This window comes from Ornithorhynchus anatinus, chromosome Y5, assembly GCF_004115215.2.
Source record: "Ornithorhynchus anatinus isolate Pmale09 chromosome Y5, mOrnAna1.pri.v4, whole genome shotgun sequence".
Classification (NCBI taxonomy): Eukaryota; Metazoa; Chordata; class Mammalia; order Monotremata; family Ornithorhynchidae; genus Ornithorhynchus; species Ornithorhynchus anatinus.
In genome coordinates, this window is record NC_053179.1 from 409,492 (window position 1) to 427,534 (window position 18,043).

Genomic DNA, 18,043 nt, shown 5'->3' on the forward strand with positions numbered 1-18,043 from the left:
GCACTGTTCTTTCAACAGGAAAAAAATGTTACTTTTGGACTCATATATATATATACAAAATTGGCACATAATAATTTAACTTTGGAAATGAAAGGTTATATGCAGAAAATAAATTATTCCATATTTGTTTCCATTTTTAGCCATTACCTGTCACCTAAATAGTTGATCTGTGACAATACATTCAGATTATTAGAAAGTCATTCATATGCTAGACTGAAAAACACTTTCAATAGAAGTATCTTTTATAAGTAGTTATCAATTGATAATGACATAAGAGCAGAGAGGGTAGAGGCTTGTATTTATCCTGAATTGTTTTTCATCACTTTAAGAGGAGGGTTGTCTAGGTTGTCCCCAATGCAGAGACATGAGGCACCTTGGTCTGGTGGAAAGAGCATGAGTATGGGAGTCAGAGGACTGGATTCTAATGCTTGCTCTACCCCTTGTCTGCTGTGTGACTTTGGGCATGTCAGGGCAGCTTTTACCCCTCATTATGGGGTAAATTGAGAATATCCATGTGTTTCAACCTTGGATGTCCCAGGCTTATGACCCTGTGCTGGACTATAACCAATTTGCACAGTCAGCCTTCTCAATTTTAACTGTCCCAAACAGAAAGGGTGATATGCAGAGTCAAACAATTAGTGGTATTTTCTGAGTGTTTACTGTGTGCAGAGAACTGTACTAAGTACTTGCAAGAGTACAGTACAATGGAGTTAGTAGACAGATAACTGCCCTTCAAGGGGCTTACAGTTTAGTTGGGGAGATAGGTATTAAATTATAGATAAGAATTTCAAAAAATCAGTCAGTGGTACTTCAATCATATTTATTGAACACTTACTGTGTGCAGCTCTTTACTAAGCTCTTGGAAGTGTACACTTCAGCACATTTCCTACCTACAATGCGCTTACAGTCTAGAGGGCAGAAGACAGACAAGAATACAAATAAATAAATTACAGATGTGTACATAAGTGCTGTGGGACTGGGAGTGGGGAAGAGCAAAAGGAACAAGTCAGGGTGACGCAGAGGGGAGTGGGAGATTAGGAAAGGTGGGGTTTAATCTGGGAAGGACTCTTAGAAGAGATGTGTCTTCAATAAAGCTTTGAAGTCAGAGCAGGTGCGGGGTGGGCAGGGGGCAAAGAGAATAATTGACTGTAGTATTTGAGAAGGAAGGCCAGAGGCAGAGGCTAGGAGTCGGTGGTGAAGTAAGCAAGATCAAGGCACAGTGAAAGGTTAGTACTTCTTGTAGAAAAAGTGAAGTGAGATAGGAGGGGTCAAGGTGGTAGAGTGCTTTAAAGCCAGTGATGAGGAGCTTTTGTTTGATACAGAGGTGGATGGGCAACTACTGGAGTTATTAAGAATGAGGGCGACATAGTCTGAACGTTTTTGTAGAAAAATTACCTGGGCAGCAGAGTGAAGGATGAACTGGTGTAAAGAGAGACAGGAGGCTAGGAGTACAGCAAGGAGGCTGTTACAGTAATCCAAGCAGGGTAAATTGAGTGATTTTATTAATGTGATAGAAGTTTGGATGGAAAGGAAAGGGCAGATTGTACTAAATGCTTGGGAGAGTACAGTACAAAAGAATTAGCAGATTCATTCCATAATGAGCTCACAGTCTTGAAGGGGAGAGAGACATTAATATGACTAAATAAGTAATTTATATAATTTAAACATATGCTCTTAAGTGCTGTGGGGTTAGGAGCAGAATGAAAATGCATTGTCCAAAAGACGCAGATATAAGTACAAAGACAATCAAGAAAGAATAGCGAGCCAGGGAAAAGAGACTTATTCTGGCAAAGCCTCTTAGAGATGTGACCTTAGTAATGCTTTGAAGGTGAAGAGAGTGATAGTCTGGTAAGTATGGAGGAGGAGGGAGTTCCAGACCAGAGGGCAAGGATGTGGGTAAGGGATCAGCAGAGAGATAGGGTTTGGTGGACAGTGCCAGTGACTAACCTGGGAATGCAGGAGCGGAGGGTACGGGCTGGGCATTAATAGATCAGTGAGATGAGGAAGGAATTAATCCTAATCAGTCTGAGCTAATATGAAATATGTCAAACAGAGATGCAAATTATTTGCTATTTTTAACCATTAAAATTGATGGGTATTGACATGTTTAAAGGAAATGTAAGTCAAAGGATAAATGAGCACTGACAGTCATCTTTTTTCTACTGGTGTAGATAATAATGTTAAATGTCCTTCTGTTAGCCTTGGTTCCGTTGTCCTGGAAACTATCAGTGGTATTTGTGGAGTGTGCACTGTGTGAAGAACCTGGAATGTGCAGTTCCCATAACCTGCCTTATGCCTGAGATTCTGAATCTCTTCACACTAATACCTCTTTCTCAGTGTTAACATCTTGTTATAGACATTTTGCACCCTCTAATCAAACTAAAAGATTGGAGGAAGGAATATAAAAAACCTTCATTATGCTGATAATAAAATCTTACTAGCAGAGAGTGAAGAAGACTTGAAGGGTTTATTATTAAAAGTTAAGGAACAGAGGAAAAAGATAGGCCTACATGTAAATGTCAAGAAAACAAAGGTCATGACAACTGGAAGTTTTAACACATTTTAGTGTATGGAGAGAAGATTGAAATAGCTGACAATTTCCCTCCTGGGATAAAGGAACTAGTAAACAAGAAATACGCCAAAGATTAATGTCAGGAAGATTTGCTATGAAGAGCCTGGAAAAAGACATGAAATGTGCTGATGTAACTCTTGCTATAAAAATACAAACGGTCAACTCTAGGGTGTTTCCAGTGACAATGTATAGATCCAAAAGCTGGCCACTGAAAAAACAGGCTAGAAAGAACATCTCAATTCTTTTGAAATGTAGTATTGGAGAAGGCTTTTGCGAATACTACAGACTGCCCGAAAAGCAAACAAAATGGATTTTGGAGCAAACTGAACTAAAGTGGTCTTTGGAAGGCCAAATTACTCAATTTAAACTAGCATATTTTAGATACATAATCAGGAGGAGTAATTCTCTGGAGAATAATAATAATAATGTTGGTATTTGTTAAGCGCTTACTATGTGCAGAGCACTGTTCTAAGCACTGGGAGAGACACAAGGGAATCCGGTTGACCCACGTGGGGCTCACAGTTTTCATCCCCACTGTACAGATGAGGTAACTGAGGCACAGAGAAGTGAAGTGACTTGCCCACAGTCACACAGCTGACAAGTGGCAGAGCCGGGATATGAACCTGTGATCCCTGAATCCAAAACCCGTGCTCTTCCCACTGAGCCACGCTGCTTCAAGACACTAATTATACGAAGAGCCCAGTGAAAATGTGGAAGAGGCAGACCAGCAACTAGATGGATAGAGACCATAACAATGGTAACTGAAGAACCTTTAGAAAGTTTGTGGATTATGGCAGAGGACAGGGCGTTCTGGAGAATATATATCCATGGACTTGCTGTGAATCAGCAATGACTAAATGTCACATAATAAAAATAATACTACTATTAATAATGATAAATAGTAATAATAACACCACTCTCAGCCCTATGGTACTTATGTACCTATCCATTATTTCTTTATTTTGTCTGTTTCCTGCTGTAGACTGTAAGTTCCTTGTGAGCCATCTGTTTCCTGCTGTAGACTGTAAGTTCCCTGTGAGCCAGGAACAATCTAACAACTCTGTTATACTGTACTGTCCCATTCAATTAGTTCAGTGCTTGCAACTCAGTAAGTGTTCAATGAAATGGTAGAGTTTAAGGCTATATTGTAGTAGTAGTAGTAATAACATTATTTATTAAGCACTTACTGTGTGTCAGCACTCATTTAAGCACAGGGAAAGAATATATAGTTGGGAATTAGACTCAGTCCCTATCCGTTGGGGACCTCTAGTGTCGCAGTGGAGTAAATATCAAAGTTACAGATTCAAATATAGCTAATAAGGAAGGGAGGATGATTAAAGGAAATGAAGGCTCAGTCAGGGATACGGGTTAGAAAACCAGGACACTGACACTAAGGGAAAACAGAAAAAAGAGATAGGACCTGGAAGATGGACCTCATGTTTCCCTCCAGTTATTGTCCCATCTCCCTCATACCATTTCTCTTCAAACTCCTTAAGCAAGTTTGTTGTCTATATCTGCTGTCTCAAATTCCTCTGCTCCAATTCTCTCCCTAACCACCTCCAATCTGATTTTCATGCCTTTCACACTGTAGACAAACCTACCACCCTTCCTGTCGCTCAAGTCCATAACTCTGGTATTAACCTTGATTTCTCTCATTCAACCCACTTATTCAATCCATCTCTAAAGCCTATTGATTCCACCTTCACAACACTGCTTAAAATCTGCCCTTTCCTCTCCATCCCCCTCTTCAAAGACAAATTGAAGGAACATCTCCTGAAGGCCTGAAAGGAGCTTATGTTGAATTGGAATATAACAAGGGCTTAGACGAGTGAATTGCTAGTGAGAATGGAGAATAAGGCATCAATTCTGGAGATGATATGAAGGAAAAACCAGTACAATTTGGTGATAGTTGAAAGTTGAAATGCAAGTTGAAAGAGGGAAAGTAGTAATAGCAGTAGTTAGTGCTTACTTCATACAAAGAAAGCACTAGCAAAGAAATTGTATTAAGTATAGATATGGTCCCTGTCTACCAAAGGGCTCACAGTTTAACACTTGAAGACTATAGCAACTGGTACATTAATGAAGGGCAAATAAAAATGTAAAGACAAAGATGAAAACAAATGAGAAAGAAGCTGCAGCATTCCAGACTCTTCAAAACTCAGACTAAAGTCAAAGGAGTCCAGTTGAGGTTATAGCAGTTATTTCCTCAACGTTCTAAAATATAAAAAACTCATACTGCCATTGGTTGGCTCCAACCCAAGAGATCAATAATCTCCCTGGACTGAAGATGGTGTTAATAGGAGATGCATTGCAATGAGAAAGAAGCATTACATTTCACACATGGGGTGTACTAGGACCCCAGGGTAGGGAGTAAAGGAAGCTGGAGTAAATGAATCAAAAAGAATGCCAAGATTCCAAGCTTGAGAGAGGGAAGAATGACGGTGCTCTCGGCTCCATGACAGGGTGTGACATTTTTCTCTATGGCACATTCTTCGGGCAAAATCCTTCAAGATGATATATCAGGCAGTGGTCTCAAATAACTTTAGGACAATCTTTCTTCCATATTGAATTATTAAGTTGGTTAGTCTGGTGAACAGAAGGTGAAGCCGGAGAAGAGGGAACCCAGGATAATCATAGGAACAAGCATGGTTTCCCCTCCAACAAGAATGTGTGTGGATGAACCTGTAGCCAACTCCTCTAGCAGAAGGACCCCAATTTGGGCCACCACATTTGGGAATCTCCTGGCTGTTTGTAGAAAGCTGCTGCTCCTGTCACTGCCATCACCATCACCTTTGGGACTGCAGGAGGGGAGGGAGTTGGAGAACTGCTATTACTGATACCCTAAGTAAAAAATTAATCCCTTCATACTCCTTTCATTCACTCATTCATTCAATCAGTTGTGTTTATTGAGCACTTACTCTTTGCAGAGCACTGTACTAAGCACATAGAAAGTACATTTCAGCAATAAAGAGAGACAATCCCTGCCCACGCCAGGATTACAGCCTAGAAGGGGGGAGACAGACATCAGAAAAAGTAAACAGGAGTCAATACAAATAAATAGAATTATATTTATGCATATTAAAACAAGTAAATAAGCATCACTATAAATAAATAGAATTATAGATATATACAAATATACATAAGTGCTGTGAGGTAGGGGAAGAGCAAAGGGAGTGAGTTGAGGTGAAACAGAAGGGAGGGGGAGCTGAGGAAAAGGGGGGCTTGTCTGGGAAGGCCTCTTGGAGGAGGTGAGCCTTGAGTAGGGCTTTGAAGTGGGGAAGAGTGATTTTTTGGCAGATTTGAGGAGAGAGGATGTTCCAGACCAGTGATAGGCATGGGCCAGGGGTTGACAAGGAGACAGGAGAGATTGAGGCCCAGTGAGAAGATTAGCATGAAAGGACAGGAGTGTGAAGGCTGGGATATAGAAGAAGAGAAGGGAGGTGAAGTAAGAAGGGATAAGGTGATGGAGAGCTTTGAAGCCTATAGTGAGAAGTTTTTTTTTGATATGGAGGTTGATAGACAACCACTGGAGATTCTCTATTTGTTGCCATTGGATTTAGCAAGAAGAAGGTCATTGGTGACCTTAGGGAGGGCAATTTCTTGAGAAGGGGCAGAGGCAGATTGGAGAGGGTCAGGGAGAGAACTGGAGGAGAGGTTGTGGAGAGAAGTGCTTAGTTCAGTGCTCTGCAGGCAAATAAGTGCTCAAAAATACCACTGATTATTTGACCGAGGTAACAGTCAATCAGTCATATTTATTGAGAGCTTACTGAATGCAAGTGCTTAAGAGAGGATAATATAACAGGCACAATTCTCTGCCCACAATAGCTATAATCAACTCACTCAAGAAGTTTGCAGAGCAGTAGCTGTAGGAAGATGGGAGAATAACTGGAGAGTGTTGTGGTGTCAAAGGAAGCCTTTTTTTAGGATGGGGATATATAAGCATGTTTGAAAGCAGTGGGGAAGAAGATAGAGCATTTGGAGAGGATGGTGAGGGAGAGAAAAGGGGAGGGGGGAGAGTGCTTCGTTAAGGTGTGAAGAGATGGGGACAGAGTCGTAGATGGAGGGAGTTGATTTTGAGAGAAGGTGGGAGATATCCTTTTGAGGTATTTCCGGGAAAGATGGGATAGTTGAATAAGGGTAGGAGGAGGGAGAGACTGAAATTTTAGGGAGGTTATGCCTGATGTTTTCAATTTTAATAGCAAACAATGTTTGCTTGTGGGGAGGGGTATGGGCTAGTTGGGCCCAGGGCGGGGGAGGGGTAAAGGAAGGAGTTAAATACCGGGACAGGCTTTTTTTTTTAGGGGGGGCGTTAAAAATGGCTTTTGTTAGGGTGCAGGCATGTGTAGTGGACCAGGTCATTTTAACATACTTCATTCAACCATGTGGGAGAATGCAGCCAAAGATCTGGTTGCAGATGCTAGAACTAGTTTTCTCAACCCTGGGAAGCTTTCCCAACTCAAGAGCATCGGTCCATATTTAAGTTCTGGGAAACAGTCATTCAAGATGACAGCTCCCCAGAGGCTCCCTAGTGACAGACTTAGAGACAATCAAATATTATTGTGAACTGCTTCACCAAATCTGATAAGTGCTGCATGATGAGAATAAGGGTAAAGAAAACTAACCATGCTGCACAGATCATAATAATAATAATAATGATGATGTTGGTATTTGTTAAGCGCTTACTATGTGCAGAGCACTGTTCTAAGCGCTGGGGGAGATACAGGGTAATCAGGTCGTCCCGCGTGAGGCTCACAGTTAATCCCCATTTTACAGATGAGGTAACTGAGACACAGAGAAGTTAAGAGACTTGCCCACAGTCACACAGCTGACAAGTGGCAGAGACGGGAGTCGAACCCACGACCTCTGACTCCGAAGCCCAGGCTCTTTCCACTGAGCCATGCTGCTCAGAAGGTTCAGTGCTCGACTCCCCAGCCCTCAAGAACGTCCAGTGGCTGCCTATCCACCTCCATATCAAATAGAAATCTCCTTACCATTGGCTTTAAAGCAGTCAGTTAGCTTGTCCCACCATACCTCACCTCACTACTCCAGCCCCGCCAGCACACTCAGCTCCTCTAGCACCAGTTCACTCACTGTGCCCAGATCTTGTCTATCTCGCAACAGACCCTATCCCACATTTCCCCCAGAGCCTGGAACTCCCTTCCTCTCCAAATAATAATGATAATTGTTATTATAGAAAATAATCCATATATGCCAGACCTCACTCTGTCTACCTTCAAAACAATACTAGTGTCACATCTCCTCCATTTAGGTTTCTTTTCCCTGGTTTGCTCTTCTCCGTATTCTATGCTCTATGCTCTATTCACCCCACATATTCAAAACTCGCCGGTCTCACCTTCACAATCCTTCACAATATCGCCAAGATCCGCCTTTTCCTCTCTATCAACACTGCTACCTTGCTAGTACAAGCTCTCATAATATTCCGGCTGGATTAAACCGTTATCCTCCTCTCAGATCTCTCATCCTCCTGTCTCTCCCTGATCCAGTCTATTCTTCACTCCGCTGCCCTGATCATCTTTCCACAGAAACGCTCTGGGCATACCATTCCCTTCCTCAAAAACCTCCAGTGACTGCCTATCAATCTTCGCATGAAACAAAATCTCCTCATTCTTGGCTTCAAAGCTCTCCATCACCTTGACCCCTGCTCACTCCCTTCTCTCCTTCTACAGCCCACCCCGCACACTCCGCTCCTCTGCCGCCGCTCACCTCCTCACAGTCCTTCGTTCTCGCCTGTCGACCCCTGGCCCCCGTCCTATCACTGATCTGTAATGCCCTCTCTCCTCACATTCGCCAAACTCTCTTCCCCTCTTCAAAGCCCTACTGAGAGCTCACCACCTCGAGGAGGCCTTCCCAGGCTGAGCCCTCCCTTTCTCTCTTATCTTCCTCCCCTCCGCAATCCCCCCACTCCCTCCCCTGCTTTACCTCCCTTCCCTTCCCACAGCACTTGAGTATATTATTTATTAATCTATTCTATTGATGATGTGTATAAACCTATGATTCTATTTTTCTATTTTGATGGAATTGATTCCTGGCTACTTGTTTTGTTTCGCTGTCTGTCTCCCTCTTTTAGACTTTGAGCCCGTTGTTTGGGCAGGGATTGCCTCTATCTGTTGCCCAATTTTACATTCCAAGCTCTCAGTATGTGTTCTGCGCCCAGTAATTGAATGAATGATTCATTTAAGTTACAGTCTTCTTCTGGGTAGCGATGGTGAGTTTTGCTTCTTAACAGCATTTCCCAAATGCTCAGCACAGTGCACCCAATAAGTTTTCATTTAAGTGCTTTCCAGGTATTTTTATCTTGCCTTCAGTAATATGCTGGTATATTATGGTAGAAGTACCGAAAAGTAGAAGACATCCTTCATAGCTTTTCTTTCCTATTTAAGGGAGTTAACTGGTTACCCTAGCCCTCTCATCTCTCAATCACTACTTTCGCTTCTCGCCATTTAACCCTCCGATCATCGAACACTGGTAAGCGGGTAGTCTTCCACATTCCCACAATTCCCATTAACTTTGTAATTTGCTCTTGAATATTTTCGAAACACTTCACCAGATCGCATAGGTGCAACCGAACACACTGCCGCTTTAGCTTTTTCCTTCCCGCCCCATTCCGTCCCTCCAAAGCCTTTTTTCCTAATTTACAACCGCGAGCAGCCTAAACCCGCCTATTTTCTACCATTCTCAGCTATTATACCAAAGCCACTGCAGGCCACCTCCTTTCCCATTGGCCAAAGCGAATGCCCGTTTGAGAGAATACGTATGGGGTGAAGAGGTTGCTTTCACATATGTAGGTTAGGTTGTCGGTCTTCGTAGCTTTGATTTTGTGGCCGCAGTGGAAGGTTGGTAGAGATAGTAAAGGAGATTGGGGAGGCCGATGAAGAGTCAGGCGATTGAGGAGTGGTGTGCAACGCCCTCCAGAGAAGACTCGGAGTTGCAGACCTAAGATTAAAGGAGCCACGAATACGATCAGCGAACCGGGTTTGGCCCGAAAGGCGACCTGAATTGACAGTGAGGGGATAACGGGAGTAAAGGAAGGTAAGAAGAGAAAAGGCGGCCGCGGCGGCTCCTCTCCCGGCTGGGTGGGCGGGAGACGCAGGCTTTTCTGAAAGCAGTAACGAGCGGGGACTCTGGCGGAGTGTCGAAGACGAGGATGACTCTGGAATCCATGATGGCGTGTTGCCTGAGCGATGAGGTGAAAGAATCCAAACGGATCAACGCCGAGATTGAGAAGCAGCTGCGACGTGACAAGCGGGATGCCCGGAGGGAACTGAAACTGCTCTTACTGGGTGAGTAATAATCGGCCTTTCCATGTTACCTCTACCATCATCGCCACGTGAAATGCCTTTAACACACGCCACTGGATCGAGTATTCCCCATCCTCCATTCTCCTTTGGGGTGATTCGGAGAAGAATAAAATGAGATTACAGCTGAGACATTCTGCCCACCCCTTCCACAAAGGCGGTGTTTCGTTGCCTGATGTGAGGGAATAATGTCACTGTGATCCTTGTCTTTTTACCAGGGGCTTTAAAGCAGTCGCTCACCTTGCCCCCTTCTACCTCACCTCGTTACTCTCCATCTCCAACCGATGCCCACACATTCTGCTCCCACTAATGCCGCTAACCTCTTCACTGGGCCTCCATCTCAACAGTCTCGCCAAGTGACCTCTCCGTTAGGCGCTACCTCTGACCGGGAACGGCCTTCCTCATATCCAACAGACAATGACTCTCTCCACCAGTAAAATAGATTGAAGGCATATCTCCAAGATAAAATTCCCGAGATCTTATTTATTTATTTTTATAGTGATTGTTTAGCCCTTTCTGTATGCCAGGCTCCCAACTAAACACTAATGCAGACAAAGTGTTTCAGATTCGACACAGCCCCAGCCCCACATAGGGCTCACAGTCTTAATCCCCATTTTACAGTGAGGTAATTGGGATCCAGAAAAGTTAAGTGACTTACTCAAGATCACACAGCAGATAAGTGGTGGAGCCCGGTTTATACCCCCAGGCCTATCCTTTATCCACTAGACTACACTCTTCCCCCATTCCCTTCTGTATTGCCTTTGCACTTGGATCTGCACCTTTTATTCACCCTTTCTTCAGCTTCACAGCACTTAAGTAAATATCTGTAATGTATTTATATTAATGTCTGTCTCCCCTTCTAGACTGTAACCTCGTTGTGGGCAAGAAACATGTCTACCAATTATGCTATATTATACTCTTCTAACCACTTAGTACAGTGCTCTGCATAAAAATCACGATGAAAGTCACTGCTCTCAGTAAAAGTCACAGATTGCTTGTCTTATTTTTCCAGAATTGGGAAAAATGTAATAATGATCATGGTATTTTTTAAGCACTAAAAGTGTGCTAAGCCCTTTGCTAAGCAATTGGTAGAAAAATAATGAGATTGGACTTAGCTCCAGTACCACTCAAAATTCACAGGGTAAGGGGGAGGGAGAGCAATAATGGCATCCTCATTCTCACAGTGAGGAAACTGAGGCCCATAGAGGTTAAAGAGCTTTCCCAAGGTCACATAGCAGGTGAGGCATACAGCTCTAGACTGATAGCCCATTGTGGGCAAGGATTGTCTCTCTTTATTGCTGTATTGTACTATCCAAGCGTTTAGTACAGTACTCTGCTCACAGTAAGCGCTCAATTAATACCAATGAATTAATGAGTTAATGAGAGTAGAACTTGAGTCTATTCATTCATTCATTCAATAGTATTTATTGAGCACTTACTATGTGCAGAGCACTGTACTAAGTGCTTGGAATGAACAAGTTGGCAACCGATAGAGACAGTCCCTGCCGTTTGACGGGCTTACAAGCCAATCCGGGGAGACGGACAGACAAGAACAGTGGCAATAAATAGAGTCAAGGGGAAGAACATCTCGTGAAAACAATGGCAACTAAATAGAATCAAGGCGATGTACATTTCATTAACAAAATAAATAGGGTAATGTAAATATATACAGTTGAGCAGACGAGTACAGTGCTGAGGGGATGGGAAGGGAGAAGGGGAGGAGCAGAGGGAGATGGGGGGAAAAGAGTGTTAAGCTGCGGAGAGGTGAAGGGGGGCTTAGAGGGAGTAGAGGGAGAAGGGGAGCTCAGTCTGGGAAGGCCTCTTGGAGGAGGTGAGTTTTAAGTAGGGTTTTGAAGAGGGGAAGAGAATTAGCCTGGCAGAGGTGAGGCGGGAGGGCATTCTAGGACTGTGGGAGGACGTGGCCCAGGGGTCGTCGGTGTGATAGGCGAGACCGAGGGACGGTGAGGAGGTGGGCGGCAGAGGAGCGGAGCGTGCGGGGTGGGCAGTAGAAAGAGAGAAGGGAGGAGAGGTCTACAGATATTTAGTTTCATGCTTTTTACACTGAGCTACTATGATGGAGTTTAGTGAGGGTATAATGAAACAGGCTTCAGCTGTACTCCTCACAAACTCCTTACCACCGGCTTTTGAGTACTCAATCAACTCATCCCATTCTGTCTCACCCCACTAATCTATTACTTCAGCCCAGTTTGGCACATACTGCTCTTCTAGTGCCATCTTACTCACTGTGCCCCAATCTCATATATCTCACCAATGAGCCCCTTCCCTAGCCTGGAATCCCCTCCCAATCCATATATGCCTGACCACCATTTTCTCTGCCTTCAGAGAGTTACTAAGGTCAGATCTCTTCCAAGTGGCCTTCCCCTATTATTTCCTCTTTTCCTAGCTCTCTCTTTCTTCCGTGTCATCTATGAACCACAATCTGTGACCTAAAATACTCAATAAATATGATTAATTGATTGATTGATAAAGGGTTCACCCTTCTGCATGAGGACAGTAATGTGGTCCCAGATGTTAGGTTTCTCCTTTCAATAGTTTACCCTTTATAAATAGGTGCTATGTAACTCACTGTATCTTCAGAAAGGAATTAAGAATTTATAAATCTCAAAGGAAGCCCGTTCGAAGTTTTGAGATGTGAACCATTAGTTAATGTTATTTAGAAATGAGAATTTTTTGAAAACAAAATCATCTCTTACTAACTGCAAGTTTCCATATGTCTTGTCTTATGCTGTCCAGTCGCCTCCAACCCATAGCAACACAATGGACACATATCTTCTAAAAAAAAGATAAATGTGAAATCCCGATTTAAGGCTGAAAAAAATTAATTGTATTTAAAAATCACATCAAAGGACCAGATAATTCCAAAAACGGTTGTACGTGGACCTTTGGGTATTTGGATCACTTCGGATCTTTGGGCATTTGGAATTCTCCCACACCCTCAGCCCCATAGTGCTTATGTACATAACGATAAATTGCACCTTGTAAATTATAGTAATGCCTGTCTTCTCCTCTGGACTGTAAGCTGTTGTAGACAGAATTGTGTCTATCAGTCTATTGTATTTTTCCCTCCCAAGTGCTTAGTACATTGTTCTGCACACAGTAACTGTTCTGCACACAATAAATACCATTGTTAATTGATTGATTGATTAGGTGAATCTAGAAATAGTTTGTAACTACAAACTTGTGTAAATAAATATATCCTTGAGTTATAATGTAATAATAATACAAATAATAATGTTACTTGTTAAGCACTTACTATGTGCTAAGTGCTGGGGTAGATACAAGTTAATTAGGTTGTTCATAGTCTCTGTCCCACATAGGGCTCACACTCGTAATCCCCATTTTGCAGATGATATAATTGAGGCCTAGGGAAATTGTGACTTGCCCAAGGTCACAGAGCAGACATGTAGCAGAGCAGGGATTAGAACCCAGGTCCTTCTGACTCCCTGGCCTGTATTCTATTCACTAAGCCTTACTACTTGTAGTAGATTACAGAATTAAACAGAGTTAGACATTGGAGAAGCCTCAACTACATGTTAACAGGTGAAGTCACTTCTAACCATAGAATGTGATTATATCTTCCCAAAATGTAATCCGGTCAGTCAGTAAATCAGTGGTATTTATTGAGTGCTTACCATGTTCAGAGCACTGAACTAAGCGCATGGGAGAGAATGGTACCACAGAATTAACAAAGATGTTCCCTGCCCATAACAAGCTTAGAGTCTAGAGAACTTACACATTAATCAAAATAATGAATTCAGGAGTCAAATAATCAAAAGTGTCTATTGAGCATTCATAAATTATAAATTATATCTGCTAAATTCTGTACTCTAGACAGTAAGCTCATTGTGGGCAGGGGATAGTGCCACTAACTTGTTCTTTTGTGCTCTCCCAAGTACTTAGAACAGTGCTGCGTACACTGCAAGTTAACCACTAAAAAATACCACTGATAATAATGATTTACCATGAGCATGACTTTGTCCTATATGTTTGAGATACAATTCCTACCATAAAGAAGTTTCAGTTTAGTATTTTGCTATGTTTATAAATCATATTCAGGTACTGAAAACAATACATTTCTAAAGAGCAGGTGAAATAAAAGGTTGGTGGCTGGAGTAGAAACGGGGGAGGCCTGAATTGGAATTTAACCGAGGTGAAAGGAGAGGTGACGCTGGGAGGAGACACGTAAGGAAGGGATGTAGAAATGGAGAGAGAAGAGGTTGTGTGAAAGAGGGGAAAGAAGTTTGGAACAGTACTGTAGAGATGAAGAATCTGCAGTTATGATTAAGAAAGAAAGATCATAGTTGGAGAAACAGGACTGGGAGGGAAGTGGAGCCTTCATGTGGGGAAGTTGATCCATGGCCAGGAAACAGAAACAAAGATGCAGAGTTGGAACTGTAGGGAAGACAGTGCTGCTAAAACAGAAGGGCATAGGAGTAGGGTTGAGACTGCATGGATAAAGTTGGTTCTTTGTGGGATTAGATTTAAGGAGGAAAGGCCTGAGGCAAAGAACAAGGTAAACAGTAGACAGAGGAAACAGAACCAAGGCTATGAGGCTGGGTTTAGAACTGGGAGGGGAATCAAGTAAACAATCAGTAATAGTAAATGAACACTTACTTTGTGTAGGGCACTGATGTAAGCACTTGGGAGAGTACAGTATAACAAGATTGGTAGACATGTTCACTGTCCACAAGGAGCTGACATTCTGGAATCAGACATTTAAATAAATTACAGATATGATTGTAAATGTTGAGGGACAGAGTGTGGGATGAAAATGAAGTGCCTTAGGGTATGAATCCAGAGCAAGGATGACCCAGAAAAGAGAGGGAGAAGGGACAAATAAGGGCTTAGTTGGAAGAGACCAGTTGGAGAATATTTGATTTAAATTTGTCAGCGGTTAGCATTGTGATCTGTTAGATGTGAACGAAGTTTCAGGCTGGAGGGAGGATGTTGACAAATGATCTGTGGAGAGAAATATGAAATTGAAGTAGTGTGTAGGTTGGAAGTACAGGAGAAAAGGTGAGTAGGCTGCGTTGTAGAGGAAATCAAAGGGGTAAGGTAGGAGCGAGCAAGGTGATGGAGTCATTTAAAGCCAATGTAAGGAGTTTCTGTTCATTGCGGAGTTGTGTAAAGAACCACTGAAGGTTCTTGAGTGGGGAAACATGGACTGAATGGTATTTTATAAAAATGATTTGGGCAGCAGAATGAGGTGTGTATTGGTTTAAGGAGACATAGGAAGCAGGGATTTTAGCAAGGAGGCTGATACAGTAATCAAGGTAGGTTAGGATAAATGATGTGCTCAAGCACAGTAGCAGTTTGAAATGAGAGGATAAAGTGGATTTTAGAAATGATGTGACACTTGAACTGGCAGGATTTGGTGACAGACTGATTTGTGGGTTGATGGATAGGGATGAATTGAGGATAATGCTAATGTTACAGGCTTGTGAAATGGAGAAGCAGTGTGGTCTAGTGGATAGAGCATGGCCCTGGAAGTGAGAAAGACCTGAGCTTTAAATCCTAATCCACCACTTGTCTGCTCTCTGACCTGGGCAAGTCTTTCAGCTCTGTGTGCCCAAGTTACACTATGTGGAAATTTGGGGTTAAATCTGTAAACAGGTAGTCAGTCCCCCACCTCCAAAGTCTTATTAACAGCCCATTTCTTACAAAAAGGCTTTCTAAAATAAGCCCTCATTTTCTCTTCTCCCACTCCCTAATCTATTTCCCTTGTGCTTGGATTTGCACTCTTTATTCACTGCTAATTTCTGTATTTGTAATTTTGTGTACTTCTATTAATTTCTGTTTCCCCCTCTAGACTGTAAACTCGGTGGTCAGGGAGCCTATTTACCAACTTCGTTATATTTTATCCTCCCTGATGCTTAGTACAGTGCTCTAACACAGAGTAAGCACTTAAAAAAAAGGATAGGTGATTGATTGATCCTTATTGAATCCTGTTGCCCATTGCCCTTTCCAGTTGTTCATATATTTAATTCCATCCTTAAACCCCTGCCCTTCCAATATATCTTATCCCCTCTGACCTTCACATACTTTTTTGATAAAATTGAAACCATCAAATGTGATCACCTTAAAATCTCCCCTGCTACTTTCCAGTAAATCCTTCCTCTTGCTCCTTCTTCAACTCTCCCCTTTTTCCCAGAATTATTTCAGAAGGACAAGAAGCAGTGTGGCATTGTGGATAGAGCACAGACTTAAGAGTCAGAGGTACTAAATTCTAATTCTGCTCTACCACTTATTTTTAATGTGACCCTGGTCAAGTTATTTTATTACTCTTTAGCTGATCTATGAAATGATTTGTTTATATAGGCTACAGGATATAGAAACAAATAAACCAATTTGTTTCTCCATTTTCTGTTCTTATTATAGCCTCCTGTTTGTCATATAGGTTCTGTATTAATGCAATTAAATGGTCCGCTACACCCATTTTTTGTAATGTGCTCCATAGTTTCTCATGATCCACACAGTCGATAATTCAAGCCTTCAAGAGGACTTCCCCAATTAAGCCCTCTTCTCCCTGACTCCCTCTCCCTTCTGTGTTGTCTGTGAACTTGGATCTGCAACCTTTGGTCACTTGATATTCACCTCACACTCAGCCCCACAGCACTATGTATGTATCTGTTTTTTATTTATATTTATATTTGTTCTCTCCCTTTAGACAGTGTGAGCATTGGAGTAGGGAAATACAATACTGTATTGGACTCTCCTAAGTACTTACTACAGTGCTGCATACACTATAAGTGCTCATTGAATACTTTTGATTGTTTGATGATTCCATCAGGATGGAACTCCCAGACATTCCTTCCAGAAAGGTCCTTCTTCTCCTTTACCCCAAAGAGGGGACAGGTATACTTTCTAACTCTTTCTCCCTTCCTCACTTGGGTCCCAGCAGCCAAGAAGAGCAAGACATAGGGGAAACATAACTGGTTCTAAGAATTGGTGTTAGGGGAAAGGTGCAAAGTAATCTAAGATAAATAAAAGTATTTACAACTAGTGGGATTCATTCATTCAGTAGTATTTACTGGGCGCTTACTATGTGCAGAGCACTGTACCAAGTGCTTGGAATGAACAGATCGGTAACAGATAGACAGTCCCTGCCCTATGACAGGCTTACAGTCTAATCAGGGGAGACAGACAGATAAGAGCAACAGCAATAAAGAGACTCAAGGGGATGAACATCTCATTAAGACGGGCAAATAAATAGTGGGATCAGAAGGATAAACAAGAGTAAATAAATAAGGTCTTATTCATTGATATAATAGATTGATATTGGAAGCAGTGTGGTACAGTGGTTAGAGGTGAGGCCAGGGAGCCAGAAGGACCTGATTATAATTCTGGTTCCACCACTTGTTTGCTGTGTGACCTTGGGCAAGTCAATTAACAACTTAAGTGCCTTAGTTATCTCAGATGTAAAATGGGAGTTAAGACTGCAGGATTCAGGAGGGATATGAACTGTGTCCAATTTAATTAACTTATATCTCCCCTAGAGTTTTAGTACAATGCCTCGCACATAGTAAGTGTTTAAATTCTATTAAAAAGGATATATTTGGTAAGGGTGTCTATTGGGATAATTGTAATTAAGTGGTATAAATTAATAAGGGAATGCTTCTTGAAGGAAGTAATGTTTAGCATCTTGGTTCAGTGGAAAGAGCCCGGGCTTGGGAGTCAGAGGTCATGGGTTCAAATTCTGGCTCTGTCACTTGTCAGCTGGGTGCCTGTGGGCAAGTCAGTTAACTTTTCTTTCTCAGTTACCTCATCTGTAAAATGGGGATTAACAGAGAGCCTCACGTGGGACAAACTGATTACCCTGTATCTACCCCAGTGCTTAGAACAGTGCTCTGCACATAGAAAGCACTTAAATACCAATATTATTATTATTATTAAGGAGGGTTTTGAAGTTGAGGAGATTATGGTTGGCTAATTTGAAGGAAATAATTTTTTCAAATGGAGGGGAGATGTTTGTTGGCAGTATGAGAATTGAGAGCAAGGCATTATGGTTAGCTTGAGAGCAGCTAAGAACGTAAACTTGGTACTAGTGACTGAAGGATGCAGACAAGTAAGAGAGCTGGTAAAGAGCCCTTAGCCATTGGTCAGGAATTTCTGTTCATTGCTCAGGGAACGAGTA

At 42.2% G+C, this 18,043-nt stretch overlaps 1 protein-coding gene across 1 annotated transcript in view; it reads left to right on the forward strand.

The window, feature by feature from the left end:
• The first annotated feature begins 9,280 nt into the window (after window positions 1-9,280).
• The window catches only part of LOC114808753 (guanine nucleotide-binding protein subunit alpha-11-like), a 99,631-nt gene continuing 90,868 nt past the window's right edge, over window positions 9,281-18,043 (forward strand). The window contains exon 1 of the mRNA XM_029056587.2: window positions 9,281-9,873. Coding sequence (XP_028912420.1) covers window positions 9,738-9,873 — 136 coding nt within the window. The 5' untranslated portion in view covers window positions 9,281-9,737. The remainder of the gene's footprint in view (window positions 9,874-18,043) is intronic.